This window comes from Oenanthe melanoleuca, chromosome 5, assembly GCF_029582105.1.
Source record: "Oenanthe melanoleuca isolate GR-GAL-2019-014 chromosome 5, OMel1.0, whole genome shotgun sequence".
Lineage (NCBI taxonomy): Eukaryota > Metazoa > Chordata > Aves > Passeriformes > Muscicapidae > Oenanthe > Oenanthe melanoleuca.
This window is the reverse complement of record NC_079339.1, coordinates 4,246,424-4,259,344: the sequence shown is the minus strand read 5'-3', so window position 1 is coordinate 4,259,344 and position 12,921 is coordinate 4,246,424. Positions and strand designations below refer to the sequence as shown.

The 12,921-nt window shown below is 40.8% G+C and overlaps 1 protein-coding gene across 2 annotated transcripts in view; it reads left to right on the top strand.

Annotated features, from left to right (window-relative positions):
* ANO3 (anoctamin 3) overlaps positions 1–12,921 on the top strand; it is a 125,527-nt gene that overhangs the window by 25,792 nt on the left and 86,814 nt on the right. Inside the window, exon 1 of one of the 2 annotated variants that reach the window (XM_056493626.1) lies at positions 4,612–4,693. The exons of the other annotated variant lie outside the window; for it this stretch is intronic. Within the exon in view, the coding sequence (XP_056349601.1) occupies positions 4,648–4,693 (46 nt within the window). The 5' untranslated portion in view covers positions 4,612–4,647. Of the gene's footprint in view, positions 1–4,611; positions 4,694–12,921 lie in introns of those variants that run through there. 2 annotated transcript variants of the gene reach the window in all.

The following is a 12,921-nucleotide window of genomic DNA, read 5'->3' as shown; positions in this document are numbered from 1 at the left end:
ATGAATTTTGCATTGCAGACCTTTAAGCAGTACCAAAAAGCTTTTTTTGAGAGGTGGATACAATTCTGCAAACACTGATTTTTCATCTACTGAAATGGATCAAAAAACTGCTAGCAAAATAAATAATTTTGGATGCTGCCATAAATATTTAATGCTCTTATTCAGACATTTTACACTAAAGAATCACACTGTCTCAAAACCTTTCTTGCAAATTGATAGGAAGCTGTACTTCACAAGAATTCCAGAAATTAGTATGTTTGAAAAAGGACATTTAATACCATCTTGCTATTTTGTCCTTTGAAAAGATGCATAAGCATATATTCAACAAAATCCTCCACTGTAGACATGAAAAATTAACTTTATGAATTTGAAATTGTGTGTCTACTTCCTGTTTTGCATCAGTCTGGTTCCAACTCCCTTGCATTTTATTTTTATTGCATCCTTTATTATAACTATTGCAGGCCCAGCCTCCTGTTCTGAAGCTTTACCAATCCCATCACCAGAGTGGGTCAGACACAGCTTTGTCAAGGCACATTTTGAAAACCTTCAAGGACAGATATTCCACCTCATTTTGGGTTAGATGTTCTGATGATGTATCACCAATGCTGTAAAAACTCATTATTTGTGCTCAGTCTGAACCACCCGTGCATCATATGCGACTGCTGTCACTCAGACCACTGAGCACTACAAAGAGTTTAGTACTGCAATCTTTGCAAGTGATTTCCCAGTAGTTGTAGGCTCCTGGAACTCCTTTGTTTATTTTTCACACTAAATTAGCCTAGTTTATTCAACTTCTCACAGTTTATTGTAGACCCCTGCCTTTCTTGAGTAGCATTTTATGGACCTTTTCCAATTTTCTAACACCTTTCCTAAACCGAGTGGGTATGAAGTGGGAAAGCTGACACAAAATTGCAGGTCCAGTCACGCCAAGTAAAAGGATTGATAACACTCTGATATGCTGGCTACATTCCTCCTAAGGTTTCTTTATTTGTGATGCAAGTGCACAGTTGGCTGGTGTTCAAGGTAGTGCTTCCCATAACATTCTGGCAGAAAGGACCAGAGCTGCTGCTCAGCCTGAATTGATGCATGGCGATTTTTCAGGTGCAGGATTTTGCACCTGCTGAACCTCATGAGAGTAAGTTTCATTTTCTTTCTGGGCAATAGTTAACAATGGGTATAGCTATATTTCTTAAGGAAGCAATTGGCATAAGATACAACACAGGTGAATCAGGTTTTAATTTAGGGTTCTATTTCATCTGACTTTCTGAAAAGTACTGTGGAAATACAAAAATTAATTTAAAGCATGTCTTCCTCATAGACGGTTCTAGTGGCAAAAGAACTCAGTCCTCCTGTTCTTATAATTTCAAAATTTTACAGATCTCAAATAATACAGATTTTTACAAGGCTAGATGTCTTATGATGAAGCAAGACCAAATCTTTTTTCTTTATCTCTTCTGACAAAGACTACCTCATGAAACGGATGTCTATCACAGAGAATTAATTTCACTGTCAAAACTAAAAACCTAAAACTGAAGTAAAACTCAGTAAGATCAATCTTAAACTTTCAAGTAATAATTTTGATTCTGTTGATTGTCAAAGTAGAGGACTTAAATCTAGTTGTTTAATCCTGATCTCTCCATCTTACATCTGTTTTAGAAAAGATTTATAAAAATTTACACAGAGATAAATGTGAGACACAGCATAATATAATGAAATCTTTCAAAGAGTGTATGCATTAGTTGTGTTTATGAGGGTAGACTTTTATTTTAATGAACTTCAGTCAATGTAGCCCATGAATATGAAGCTTAAGAATGTATGAATTTCCTACTTATCTTAGCCATCAATTCTTAATTGATCTGCACTCTAAAAATATCTTCAAACTCTCCTTATTTGCCAAAGAACAACCTTTCAAGATCCTCATATGATCATATTTTACAATTATCAGGTTCAGCCAGTTGACTGTGTAAAGGATTTAATTTAAAAATTACCTTTGTAGAGGTATTTTTTCTTCACTTTGTAGACCTAACCCCAGCTGTCTTATCTGTTTCATGCATTCATACCACCTAATAAAGAGAGTAATAGTTTTATAATTATAATGTATATAATTTTTCATTTTCTAATCTCAGAATTTAATCCTTGTGCAGAGTTTCTGAGCACTGCCTTACCCTGGTTTTGTCTTCCCACCATTTTGTATATTATTAGTGTCAGTAAAATCTTGAATTCAGGAGTTCTGTAAGTCCTTGTGGAGGACTGTGGACCAGAAATTAGGATGGCCCTGAGTACCAGGCAGTGAATGCCTTTTTTCCAAAAGTGAGCGTGATAATCTCTTTTACTTTATTTTACTTATGAGAGCCTCTTCTTCCCCTCTGTAATTGTAATTATTATGATTGGAGAGCCAGCAATGCCCCTCTTTTGTTTAGTGCTGGTAGGAGAAGGAGCATCATGTATACTGCTCTAGTACTTTATAGGCAAGTCAAAAGGTGTCAGCCAAGCTTTCTCAAAGAAACAGATCTGCCCTAGAACCTGACAAGGTTTAGACCATTACAGTGGAAGAACTACTTTTTGCAGATTTATAGTTTTTATTATACTCTCTTTTTCCCCCCTGGCTTTCAGGGTATAGATTTGGTTTTAATCTCTATGAATCCATTCTGATGGCTACATTAAAGCTTCAAAGTGAACAACATTCTACCTCTTTTTGTGGCTTGCCTTTAGTTTGCCAGAACTTGTTGATCAGCAAGAGTCAGCTGGCTGACTTATTCTGCCATGCAACATCTGAAGTGCTGTATCTCAGCAGGGAAAGGCTGTTGTCAGCAGCTTTTCTAAAATTGCAGGAGTGCAGAGGAATGCCTCATCTATTATCTCCAGTGTGCAGAGAGCCACTGGAGACCAAAAATTGAGTGAGACACACAGCACAATAGCCTCTGCATCTTTTCTTAAACTAACAACAAACCTTCTGCAAATGTTGCAAACCAACCCAAATCGTGGTCAGCTATCCTGAGGGGGTAAGTTTATTTCTTCCCCTCATGGTATCAGTTGGATGTGCCAGCTGTGTGTTACATAAGAGCAATATCTGTCACACTCTAAAAAAAATTGCTGGGGAATCCCGCGCCAGTTAGGATGCAGTTTTTATTTACCTTTCTACAAGAGCCCAGGCACGGATATACTGGTTTATATACAGTTATTTAGTAAGTTTTCATAGTGGTAAAACATTCTTACACAAAAATAAAAAGTGTGTATCCATATTCTTTGCTTAACTAGACTGATATAGACTAAGTAGCGGAACTTTATAGTACAGACCGGCCTGTAGTAGGGGGTGGCAATTATGTAATTGTTTTTAGCAGATGGTATAGACAAGCCCCAGCCAGCTATGGGGCAGTTCTGCCTTTACTGTCGGAGGAAATCTGACAGCACACAAATGGAGCCACAAACTTTGAAAGAACACTGTAGCAACGTGCTAGTTAGGTGATTGAATTAACTTCTGATGAGTAAATAATGTTTGTATCCCTAAATGGAGAAGAGGATACAGATACTAGTAGATGCAGGGTAGAATATCTGACTGAGTGAACTTAGGAGGACCAAACCCTCCCGATTATTGTGGTAGAAAAACAAATTAAACCCAAAACATTCTACAGGAATTGAATGATGTTATGATAATATTTATTCGGAATCCAGAGAGAATAATGCGAGCAAAGAACAATAAAGAAAGAAATAAAAACCTTTAAAGTTTGAATCTTCCGTTGTCTAGAATGAGCCATTTGACATACACTGTAGAGAAAGGGGAAATTGTAACACAAATAGCATAGAAATGGGCCACATCAGGCTTCAATGTACACTTTCGCATCTTCTTGTAAAAAATTATCCGCGGTAAGGTTGAGACTGTAAGTTTTATAAAATTGAAATCGACATTGAAATGAACATTGAAATAGAAAGAGCTGGCGATGCAGCTTAGAGACATGGTGCGAGGACAGGGATGGAGCGATGCAACACGAACAACGCTGAGATTTAAACGCACCTGTTAGTGCATAAAGGAGCTGCGGTTTTTATTTCGCCGCCTTTCACCCCAATATACACCTGATGTCTTCTAAAAGGGAGGCGGGGAGGCAGTAGGGGCTAAAATGCCCGGGGCAGCGCCCCTCCTCAGCGGGGTCACACACTGTCCCGCCGGTTCCCGGCACAATTCCCTTCTCCGGGGACAGCCACGGCAGGGACAGCTACTGGAGGGACAGCACCGCAGGGACAGCTACTGGAGGGACAGCACCGCAGGGACAGCCACGGCAGGGCCAGCCACGGCAGGGACAGCACGGCAGGGACAGCACCGCAGGGACAGCACCGGGAGGGACAGCACCGCAGGGACAGCCACGGCAGGGACAGCACCGCAGGGACAGCTACTGGAGGGACAGCCACCTCAGGGACAGCACCGCAGGGCCAGCCACGGCAGGGCCAGCCGCCTCAGGCGCAGCCAGCGCAGGGACAGCAGCGGCCCGCGCCGCCCCCGCCGCTGCGGGCCCGCCTTCCTTCCCGCCGTTCCCGCGGCCGCCACAGCGCGGCAGGCCGGGCGGGCCGGGCGGGCCGGGCCGGGCGGGCCGGGCCGGGCCGCGGGATCCCGCCCCCCGCCGCCGCAGCCGCCGCAGGCTGCTCCCCGCCACCATGGTTCACCACTCGGGCTCCATCCAGTCGTTCCGGCAGCAGAAAGGTCGGTAGGAGCCCGCTCCCGCCGTGCCGGTGCCGGGGCACGGGGAGGGGCTCGGGGCCGGCCGCGGTTCGGTGCCCGGTGCGTTCCGTGTGCCCGATCCGCCCGTGGGTGTCGGGCTGTGGCTGGGTCCCGCCCTGGAGGCTGTGGGATGCTGTGGGATGCTGTAGGATGCTGTGGATGCTGTGGGATGCTGTGGATGCTGTGGATGCCGTGGGATTCTGTGGGATGCTGTGGATGCTGTGGGATGCTGTAGGATGCTGTGGGATGCTGTGAGATCCTGTGGGGTACTATAGGATGCTGTGGGGTGATGTGGTTGCTGTGGATGCAGTGGGATGCTGTGGATGCTGTGGATGCTGTGGGATGCTGTGGGATGCTGTGGGATGCTGTGGGGTGCTGTGGGGTGCTGTGGGGTGCTGCGGGTGCTGTGGGATGCTGTGGGTGCTGTGGGTGCTGTGGGATGCTGTGGATGCTGTGGGGTGCTGTGCCGGGTACTGTGGGATGCTGTGGGGTGCTGTGGGGTGCTGTGAGATCCTGTGGGGTGCTGTGGGATGCTGTGGGATGCTGTGGATGCTGTGGGGTGGTGTGCTGGGTGCTGTGGATGCCGTGGGATGCTGTGGGATGCTGTGCCGGGTGCTGTGGGGTGCTGTGGGGTGCTGTGAGATCCTGTGGGGTTCTGTGGGATGCTGTGGGATGCTGTGGATGCTGTGGGATGCTGTGGGATGCTGTGGATGCAGTGGGATGCTGTGGATGCTGTGGGATGCTGTGGATGCTGTGGATGCTGTGGGATGCTGTGGGTGCTGTGGGATGCTGTGCCGGGTGCTGTGGGATGCTGTGGGATGCTGTGCCGGGTGCTGTGGGGTGCTGTGGGATGCTGTGGGGTGCTGTGGGGTGCTGTGGGGTGCTGTGGGATGCTGTGCCGGGTGCTGTGGGATGCTGTGGGGTGCCGTGGGATGCTGTGGGATGCTGTGCCGGATGCCGTGGATTCTGTGGGATGCTGTGGGATGCTGTGGGATGCTGTGGGGTGCTGCGGGTGCTGTGCCCGGTGGACAGTGCGGCTGCAGGAGGAGAGCAGCCCGGTGCCCAGGCCGGGCCGAGCAGCCGCTCCCTCCTTCCCCTCGGCCCCGCCTGGCCACGCTTCCCTCCGGACCGGCGGTGCTGCTTTGCTTTCCGTGTGCCGGGAACCGAGGGATGCCTGTGTGCGTGGTGCTCATGGGTCGTTCACCCTCTAGAGTTCACCGCAGTTGTTGCTGGGTTTGTTTAGTAAAGTCTATTTCAGTCTTTTTTTTAGTCTTCCTATCATGCTGTTATCCAAGCAGAGGAAGAGTGTTAGCTGTGATTGTGAGCAAGGCTCTGGTGTTACAAGTGCAGGTACAACTTAGGTTCAGTGTGTTATTGGGTTGTTTTTTCGGCTGTTATTTTAATTGCCAAACAGGAGCTCTTTGCTGGTCAGCAAACATGAAGGTGAATTTCCAGTTGTGGTTGCCATCACTGTAAAACCTGTATTGTGTTCATGTTAGAAAAAAGATAATTCTCTCAATGACCTTTATTTTTTTCTTGGTCATGGAACCAATATTTTTACTGTATTTTTTTCTCTCTAATTCTACTTTGATGGATCAGATGAACTAAGATTTCTCACTTTGTTCTCTTTCAGTCATTGACAATTCTTTTTTTTTTTTTTACTCTTATAGTGTAGTATGCCATAAATTATGATAGGAAATGGTATTCCTTATACATAAATCATGAGGTCACTTACTGGATTTTGCCTCCTCCAAGTTCTTCTCTTTGGCTGGTTAGCTGAAAATAAATAATTCAAAGCACTCTTTCCATTCTGGTAATCCCATAATAAATTTACTTCCTTGCTGTAGAGGTTTTGTATTTAATGTCAGTCTTGTGTGCAGTAATGAGTGGTGCTGTCTCAGACTGTAAAAAGTCTAATTTAGTCAGGTTCAAAGATAATTAATTAGTATAAAAACATATTTATTCAACTTTCAAGTCTACATTTATAAAAGCAGTAAAAGCCTTGAAGCCACAGTGTTACTTTTTCCTAAGACTTACATTACAGCTGACATTACAGCAATGATTAGCAAGCTCCAGAATCATCAAGACCCTTCAGAAAAAATGCTGCTGTTCTGTAATAATCTTTAAAAAAACTACCCCAAAACTAACTTGAACTATGTTCAAGTTCTTTGACTTGTGATTTATGCAACTCTGTTTGCAGAAGTCATAAAACTTTATAAAAACTGAGTTTTGCCAGTTACTTTTTGAGAAGATTGTTGTTCTCATCTCCTTATTCCTGAAGAAATCCTGACTTAGGTACCTTGCCAGCCATCAGGCTTTGGGAAGAGAGGATGCTTTTGTGGAGCTGTGTAGCCTGTGCAGTATTGACTAACATGACTGTCTCTTTCTCAGACTTCCCAAATGCAGTGTGCTGTGTACGAAATGTACCTGAGTTCAGACTGTTTTTCTCAGCCTAAAGCTTGTAAGAATGGAGGAGGACAGCATGAAATCTTGATCAAAACACTACAGCAAAACTGAGCAAACAGAAATCGTAGTCAAGAATTCATCCTCTTATCGTGAGGTATTGAGAAGAAGCTGAGCATCTGGTACTCTGAAGTTCATAGACACTGATCTCAGAAGCAAAAAACATTGTTTCTTTTTTTTTTTTTCTTTTAATACTTTGTATAAAGACTTTATTTAAAATGTAATATTTTGTTTACTGTCGTTTCTAACTTGCTGTTGCTGAGATTTTGACTAAATGCATTGTTTGTTTTCAGCTGCTCACAAAATAGTGCCCCAAATTCCCTTTCTTTACAGAATCAGTGGTAATCTTCATGAAATGGCCAAATGCCCATAACAGCTGTGCCTTGTATGCTTCACTTGCATTAAGACCAAGCTTCATTTTTTTGGGGGTGGGGGGCATTGAGAGGGCATTATTTTGATATGGATTCTCGATCCTATAGGAAAAATACACGTTAGCAAGTCTCATAGTTTCTGAAAACAAATAGAAAATAATGGTAAAAATGATAAAAAATAAATTTTAAATAATTTTCAGTTTCCTTCAGAAACAGAACCTATCTATTGCCTGGTGACATAATATTCAAACTCACTAAAGAGCAGTAACTCTTAAAATGGGAAATAGAATGGGGCAGAGAGCATTTCTTTTCTCTTACCTACTCTGAGCACTTTGTTCTAGCTGAGAAGTTTGATTTCAGTACCAAAGCTGTTTTTACAAGGTTTGGAGGAATAAGAAGACTAACTTCTTTGGGTGTCTGGGAGCCTTCAACAGGAAGGAGAAAAGAAAGAAAGGAAAAAAATATCCAGAGGATTTATTACTGTTTAGAATTTAGGTGTTGCTTTTCTTTATCTTTCCCTTCTTGACAGAGTGAGGAGGTGTTCAGAGTAGGAGGCTGCTGCCATCATTTTGTCTTGCTCTTTGTTCAAATTGTGTATGCAGAGTGAAACCCTCAGTTTCAAAACCTCAGCAGAGCTCAATATAGTGTTATAACAAGACACAGGAAGGGTTGAAAAAATGAATCTCATTCTTCTTCACCCCCACAATTCTTGTTCTTCGACTTGTGTCCAAAGATAATATCTGTTGAGAAGGGCAGTGTCCTAGAGGCAGACTAATCTGTGTCTCTGCACAGCAGTGTGTTAGATCTGTTTAGCCATCTGTATAGTATTTTCTGGCTATTTTTAACTTCTGCTTTGGCAGAAGTGGGTTTTTCTGAAATGATTTTCCTCAGTGATATTCTTAGACAAAAACCATATTAATAAATATATACCTTTATACTTTTTACATTTTTGAAAGGTGATGCAGCCTACGGCCTCTGAATTGTCCAAGGAAAGGAAAAGAAATGTTTATTATTTACTAGCTTCTTTCCAACCATTCTTTACAAAAGAATAATCTTCTTCCTTAGAGATTAATATGCAGGTAATATATACTGTATATTACTGTAAATACTTCTTTAATGTACAGGTTTGTTTAAAGCTAGTACGTAATTAATAGTTATTCATAAAGGAAAAAGAAGATAATGTTGGTAAGAACAAAGATAATCTCTACAGTAATTTGGAGTTTAATAATTCCAGGGAAAGATAGCTAGTTAGGAATCATAATCTTTGAGATGTAGGACATAAAAATATACTGCAGCTTATGGAAGATTTTTTGTTTTCCATAATAGGTGTGGAGCAGGGGCTTAACAATTGCCTGTTTTATTAGGGTACTCTACTGAAAACTTATATTCTTTGGAAGGAAAGGCAAGCTAATTTGCAACAGGCTCTTGGTAGGTGGGTTTGAACAAACCTGAGTTGAAGGTGCAGGTCCAGGTATTTGCTATGCTTAAAATTTTAAACTTCTAGGGCTTTTATCCTGATACACAGACTACAATTTCCTACCTGCTTTGCTGGGTGCTTTTACTGACTAGTGCTGGTTTTTTAATGAAGGAGTTCAATGCTGGGAAAAAGAAAATATGTTTGTGCTTTAAAATTGAGTTGCTTTCCTCTTGGCATATGAGATTTAAGAGCGTGGACTGCAGATTGAAATCCAGTGGCTAAGTTGGGGCTTCTCATGTTTCTGGTCAAGGAGGTCAATGTTTCCTCATTCAGTGAGACAGGAAGGAGTTCATAGACTTCAGTACACATTAAGTATTTGAGAGTACTGATTTAGCCTCCCAAGGGATTTTTTATCTTGGAAAAGTTTGAATTGAGACTTGTGAAGAAATCAAGGATCTCCATAAAAGATGTATTTCTAGATGTACTCCAGTTCTCATCTATGCCAAATATTTAGTTTCATTTTATATTTGCCACTTGAATTGTAGTGTGATTTAGAGGGATTGAGGGTTGGCTTGAAAACCACTGATAGCTCTGCCTTCACAGGGTAGCTCGTTGCTTCATTGACTTTTTTGTTAAATTACTATGAGAACACTGTTGTTGTAGAGTAGAGCTTTCTGTTATGGTTGCTTCACTCTGACTTTAAGATCTTAATGGCCTGCATTCTTTATAAAACAGCTTGTGAAATTGATTTGCATTTCTTGTGAATTTAAATGAGAATTTGTAAACATCACATTTTACGTTGCTCCAGAGTTTTCAGTGTTCAGGGACTTGGGCTTATGATTAAGAATCTTATGGATACTTCTCCAAGGATGTTTGGTGCTTCTGTGGCATGACTGAACCTAGTAAACTAAATAATCCAAAGAGGCTGCTGAAATTAGTAAAAGATGGAATTCTGTCACACAAAAATTTAGGAGAGAATGTGACCCTTTGCCACTGTTCTCCAGAGCTGGAAGGCCAGGTTTTCATGTCAGTGTGAGTGAAGCAATTCTTCTGGCCTCAGCTCTTCGGTTTTCATTCCAAGGAGAGCTAACACATACAGAAAATTTCAAAGCCATGCTCATCTTTATTCTGAAAGCTGAGAGCAATGCAGCTATTAATACAGTCCTTTAAAACAATACTGTATTTACACAGTGTTACTTAAAGTGTTTTTTGAGGGCACTGAAAGGCAAGGTCCAATGTTTGATAAGGCTATATTTGCTCTTCTTTTGGCTGACACAGCTCTTCAGCCCAGGATGCACTCCATCTTTTTCACTCAGACACCTTTGAAGGGCCCATAATGTGTCTTTTTATTCCAGGTTATACTGTCGTGGGTTGTAACTTCAAAAAAATAAAGAGCTTTTGGAAAACAATCACTAAATAGGACATATTAAACCTTATATTATGCAGGTGAATAATATACAAAAAATATATTTTTTTTAACTGAATGAATATTTAAAATGAGAAAGCTAAGGCTACCAGAAAATTTTGGGATGTTGTGTGACTCTATCTGGCTACAGATGATGGTGCTGTGATTAGAAGTTTGGGCATTAACTCCCCACATTCTGTTTTAAGTACGGCTTGGTATAGTATCTGTGGACAAACCTTGTACCTATTCCACTGCTTTTCAAAATATCCTGAGTAAGGACCTGTGAAAATAACCCTTGCCACCACTCATTTTCTTTAGAACTCTCCTCCACTATATTTCATTGGCTATCAACACAAAATTGCAGGTTCCTGATGTGCATTCATATTTTGGTTTATTTATTCTTTTTTTTGTCATTTTTGAGGTCTGCTGAATGAGTATGATAAATGAAACAGCCCTGACAGTTTATATTCTGTTGTTGTAGTATTTTGAATATATTGGTTTTTGTTGAAAAGTCTTTGCACTTGCAAAATCAGCACTAGTCAACATATTTTATGATTAGAGGTATTTTAAAGTTCCAACAACTATGAAAAATTGAAACACTGTCTTAGCTAACAGTACCAAGAGCCTTGCATGCAGATGGCTAAATAGTAAGTGGGAAAGTAATGAAAAAAATTAGCCATTTTGTATTTTAAACACAGTGTGATAGCAGAAGGTGAATATGCTAAATTCACACATTTATTGAACAACATGAAGATTACTTGTTTTCTGCTTTGGCCTGTCTAAGGTGAAGAGACTGCCTGTGCTGTCTTGAGTCAAACATTCAATGACATTTGCAGAAAGCATTATATATGTGGCTACCCAGATTAAAATTTTTTACCAAACTTGTTCTGGAGTTAGGTCAGTTCTGTATATTCTACAGCTTGTGTTACATTATTATTGCTCAGAGATGGTGTACTCAGAACCAAACTTCAGTGTACAGCAATATGCTTTAACAACTGTGAGCTACAGTTAATGCATATTCATCACTGTGTTCTCAGAAAGAGATTCTGGGTCTGCCTCAATTTGAATTATCATCTCTCTTGTGAGGGCTTTTAGCCAGTGCAGCTACTTAAGGGAGGAACTGTTCACTTGTCTGACTGGTGAGGTCAGTTTAATTCACATTATTTATATTTATTTAATATTTATATTATTTATAATTTTTATATATGTTTATAATTTTATTATAATTTATATTATTATTTAATTCACACAATTTATATTTGAGTATTTAAGTGAGGTTCTGGAGAAACTGATACCTTAAGTTTTCCTTTTGGATCATGTCTAATATTCATACATCAGGCAAACAGTGACATCTGTTATGTAACTGACCTGCTGTAAAGGTAGGATCTTCTGATTGGGAAAAAAGATACTGTGAAAGCATGCTGAATTAGATTCCATCTGCAACTTAGGAAAAGGAAGTGTAGTTTGAAGAGTGTCTGCAGAAATCCCTTTTGAACAGCAAATTGCCACTCTTCATATGGTTTTCATTGATTTCTGTAGCAACAACATAGGACAAAGCCACATGTGTTTTGTTGCTTCTTGTGTGTTGTTCTTACTGGATTCCTGTGTGGCACAAGAAGGATGAGCAAACTGAGGAATTTAGAGCTCACTCAAATCTGTGTTGAAAAATTTTTGAGTGCATCACAGTTACACAAGAGTAGTAGCGAGTCACGGATGCTCCAGAGAGCTGCTGTGGTGGAGGCAAGCTCTGAAGCTGAAATATCTTTGAAATGCCATTTTCTATTCTCTGTCTGATTCAGTAGAATTACTCTTGCTCAAAAATTTCCTTGCTGTTTCCTTAGTAGCTTCATCAGTAGTATGTCTTTATAATCCAGAAGGTCTAATGTGTATAATATCTGTATTCTCTTACCTTTCTGATTCATTTTGCTAACAGAATTAGTGCTTTTTTAATTTTCCTGAAGCATTAGTTGTTTTTTATGTGTGGGAAGTCTGTTTTTAGCTGTGGGCTATTTTCTTGCCTATCTGATTTAAACAAGTGTCTGCCAAGGAAGGTGGAAACCTCCCTTGGAATGGAAACCATTCCCTCCAAACTATTATAACATTGAAATTTTCAGTACTTCCAAGTTTTTACTCTGATCTTTATCTCCTAGGCTGTCAGAGGTTTGTCCATATCTGAGGAGTGAAACAAACACCATTTAGGATATTACTTTGAATTAAATACAATGTGGTGGTAGGGAATAATCAAAACTTTCTCTTCTTTTGTGGTGTTGGAAAGGAGCATCTACAACTTTTTATTATTTTGTATTGTAGGAAATCTCAAAATAAACCTGAGATGGACTTGTATTCAAGCTGAGGCATAAAAAAGTATTTTGAAATATGCATTCAGAAATGCCTGTACTTAAATGGAAGGATTTTCTTTAGAGAGAAAAATAATTTTTCATATGATGGTGACAATGATCTGTTTGTCAGTCTGACTGGGCTGTTTTCCATCTTGGTTGCCACTTGCAGCTTTTTGTTCAATTTTGGCACCTTGGTTCTGGAGTGTTATCTTAGG